Source organism: Cyprinodon variegatus, unplaced genomic scaffold (genome assembly GCF_000732505.1).
Source record: "Cyprinodon variegatus isolate N-32 unplaced genomic scaffold, C_variegatus-1.0 Scaffold771, whole genome shotgun sequence".
In the NCBI taxonomy this organism is placed as follows: domain Eukaryota; kingdom Metazoa; phylum Chordata; class Actinopteri; order Cyprinodontiformes; family Cyprinodontidae; genus Cyprinodon; species Cyprinodon variegatus.
The window spans coordinates 225,138-227,923 of record NW_015151224.1 but is presented as its reverse complement, the minus strand read 5'-3'; the positions used below and the strand labels follow the sequence as shown (position 1 = coordinate 227,923).

Sequence of the window (2,786 nt, the reverse complement as noted above, 5' to 3'; positions counted from 1 at the left end):
ATAAAGTGTTGGTAAAAGTCATGTTTGTTAATATTTTTCTTTTTCTCTCTCAGGATTGAGTGACAGAGAGCAGAATGTCAGCTAAAAAGGCTTCAGTCCATGCTAAATGGATCATCGGTAAAGTAATTGGGACCAAGATGGAGAAAACTGCCAAAGTTAGAGTAACTAGACTGGTGCTGGACCCCTACCTGCTGAAGGTAAATCTATAAATAGTAGTTTGAGCTGAAACCTGTGCAAAAAACAAAACAGATGGAGTCAAAAAGATAATCTTTGGTTTCGCAGTGAGGAAATTCAAGACTATCGGCAAACAACAAGGGAATGAGTTTTAAAGCAGAAGAAAAAATACTGTTAATTAAAATTGCACATGTAGATCAAATGTTATGTGCATTTAGGGAAATTTTAAAGTGTACAAAATCTGCATGTATAAATGCATAAAACAAAAAGGTTTAACAAAAAAAAAGGAAATCTATAAGTAGCAGCCTGTATGTAAACATCATATTTAGTTTGTTGTAGGCAGTGACCTTAACAGCTGCTATGAGGAAAGATCTGCGTCTTTCAACTGGAGGAGCTCTTCAGCTCTGTAACGTCATAGATGGGTTGAGGGTGTTGGTATTTTCCAGTGTCCCTGTGATCACATCCCTGAGCAGAACTGGCCTCACTGATGAGCTTGTTTAATATAAGTCATCAACAACCCAAAAGAAGCTTTCAGCTTAAGATTTTCACATAAAAGAATCATGGTGGTTATTTATTGTTTGCCTCAAGGCTTTATTGTTACATACTTTTGAAAAATGCTGCATAATGATCTTACATTTTCATTCATTACAATTTTGAGGCAACCATCAGTTACCTATATAGAAAATAAAAACGCTTGTTTATTTACCCTGTATTTTGCATTTGTCCACTTTGTATGGATCAATAGTAATAACAGCCACCTTTACTTTGTATCCTTTTAATGAATGAAAGTTAATGCCACTCTTAGTCCTTTACCTATGTACCGCATTCTATGAGTATCCTACATCTCATATTTTTGAAGTCCCTTGCTACCTGTCTGGTCTTTTGGAAGCAATCTGTTCCTCTTAGTGTAGATGAGCAACTGTGCCAACAAACTACAGCATAGAGGATGACTGATGCCACCAGAGTCGGACTCTTGTAAAAAAAACAACAACATTGAAGGAAACATTAACAGAGTCAGTATTATTACCTTTAGCTGTTGTTTTTATATAGTTATTTATATTTCCATTAGCATTTATTAAATGTTAAGAACACATTTTGTTTTTCTTTTAAACAATAAACTTAATCTGCATCCTATAAAATTTGACAGAAGCGTTTTATTTCAGAGCAGTACTAATCAGGCCTTTTCTGATGCCTCCCCAATTGTAGTTGTTGTTTTGTTCTTTTTAGATCTGACTTGATATTGTAATTCTGACCTTTAATGCTTTTCAAATAAATAAACTGATAAAACGTTTATCAAAATCCATGATGTTTGCTGAGATGTTTGTTTAACAAAAATAATTTGAGTTCTTGGTTTTGTTTTGTTTTTATTAATAAACAGGAAAATAATCAAATTGACCAAAATCAAAGGAAAGTTGGTTTAATAAAAAGCTTTATAGCTACTAAGATTTCATAAAGAGCTTGTTTTATGCTTAACAAATTAGTTTCAAGTCTGGAATATATGTGAATATCACTATGCAATCAAAGGTAAATAAATGCATCTGTTGTTTCTCTTTGTAGTACTACAACAAAAGAAAGACCTACTTTGCCCATGATGCTTTGCAGCAGTGCACTGTGGGAGATATCGTCCTCCTCAAGGCTCTACCTGAGGCGAGATCCAAACACGTGAAGCATGAACTTTCTGAGATCGTGTACAAAGTGGGTCGGGTGGTTGATCCTCTCACTGGAAAAAGTGTGGCAGGAACAGAGTTTGTGGAGCCTCTTTCTGACCTTCTGCTCGACGAGACGACTTCACTTTCAGAAAAACTTAAAGAGCTCAACATCTCCGCAGCCTCCACTGGAACTGAATCCCCGTCTGTACAAACTCCTTCAACATGAACGAAAAACATTTACTTTTATGTTGTTCTCTAATGTCTTCCCTTTAAGAGTGGATAAAAAATATAAGTTTATAACTGGTATGTGTGTGGCTGCACTGTATATGCGAGAAACAAGAAAAAAGAATGGAACGTTTTGCAATAAAATTAAAATGAAAATAAATTTTTTTGCAGTTTTCTGGAACCACCATATACTAGGAAGTCTTAAAAGATTTTAATCCAAATTTGATGACGTTAAAAGTCTTGTGTCAATAATCAACAAAAGAAGTGAACAGTAGATGGAAAATTCAAAACCAATTTAAAAATCATTTTGCCTAATGTACAGCTTTATTATTTTTTTTACATCGCATTATGTGATAAAATAAAATATAAATAGATTTTTTTTACATGGCATGTTCTGTGACCTAATGACATCAACACCCTATATAAGGTGTGCTTAATAATTAGGCAACTTCCTTTCCTTTGGCAAAATGGGTCAGAAAAGAGATTTGACAGACTCTGATAAGTAAAAAAAGTTGTCAGATGTCTTTCAGAGAGGTGCAGCAGTTTGGAAATTGCCAAGCTTTTAAAGCGGGATCATTGCACAATCAAGCGGTTCATGGCAAATAGCCAACAGGGGCACAAGAAGCATGTTGAAAAAAGAACATGCAAAATAACTCCATGAATTGAGAAGGATCAAGCGTGAAGCTGCCAGGAAGCCATTAGCCACCAGTTATATATATACACGTATATATGTGTATA

General features: G+C 34.7%; 1 protein-coding gene across 2 annotated transcripts in view; it reads left to right on the top strand.

Annotated features, from left to right (window-relative positions):
- mrps17 (mitochondrial ribosomal protein S17) overlaps positions 1-2,199 on the top strand; it is a 3,743-nt gene extending 1,544 nt beyond the window's left edge. Inside the window, exons 1-2 of one of the 2 annotated variants that reach the window (XM_015396000.1) lie at positions 52-197; positions 1,732-2,199. In XM_015396000.1, the coding sequence (XP_015251486.1) occupies positions 75-197; positions 1,732-2,049 (441 nt within the window). In that variant the 5' untranslated portion in view covers positions 52-74 and the 3' untranslated portion in view covers positions 2,050-2,199. Of the gene's footprint in view, positions 1-51; positions 198-1,731 lie in introns of those variants that run through there. The other variant, XM_015396001.1, reaches the window with a different exon arrangement.
- Positions 2,200-2,786: the final 587 nt, after the last annotated feature.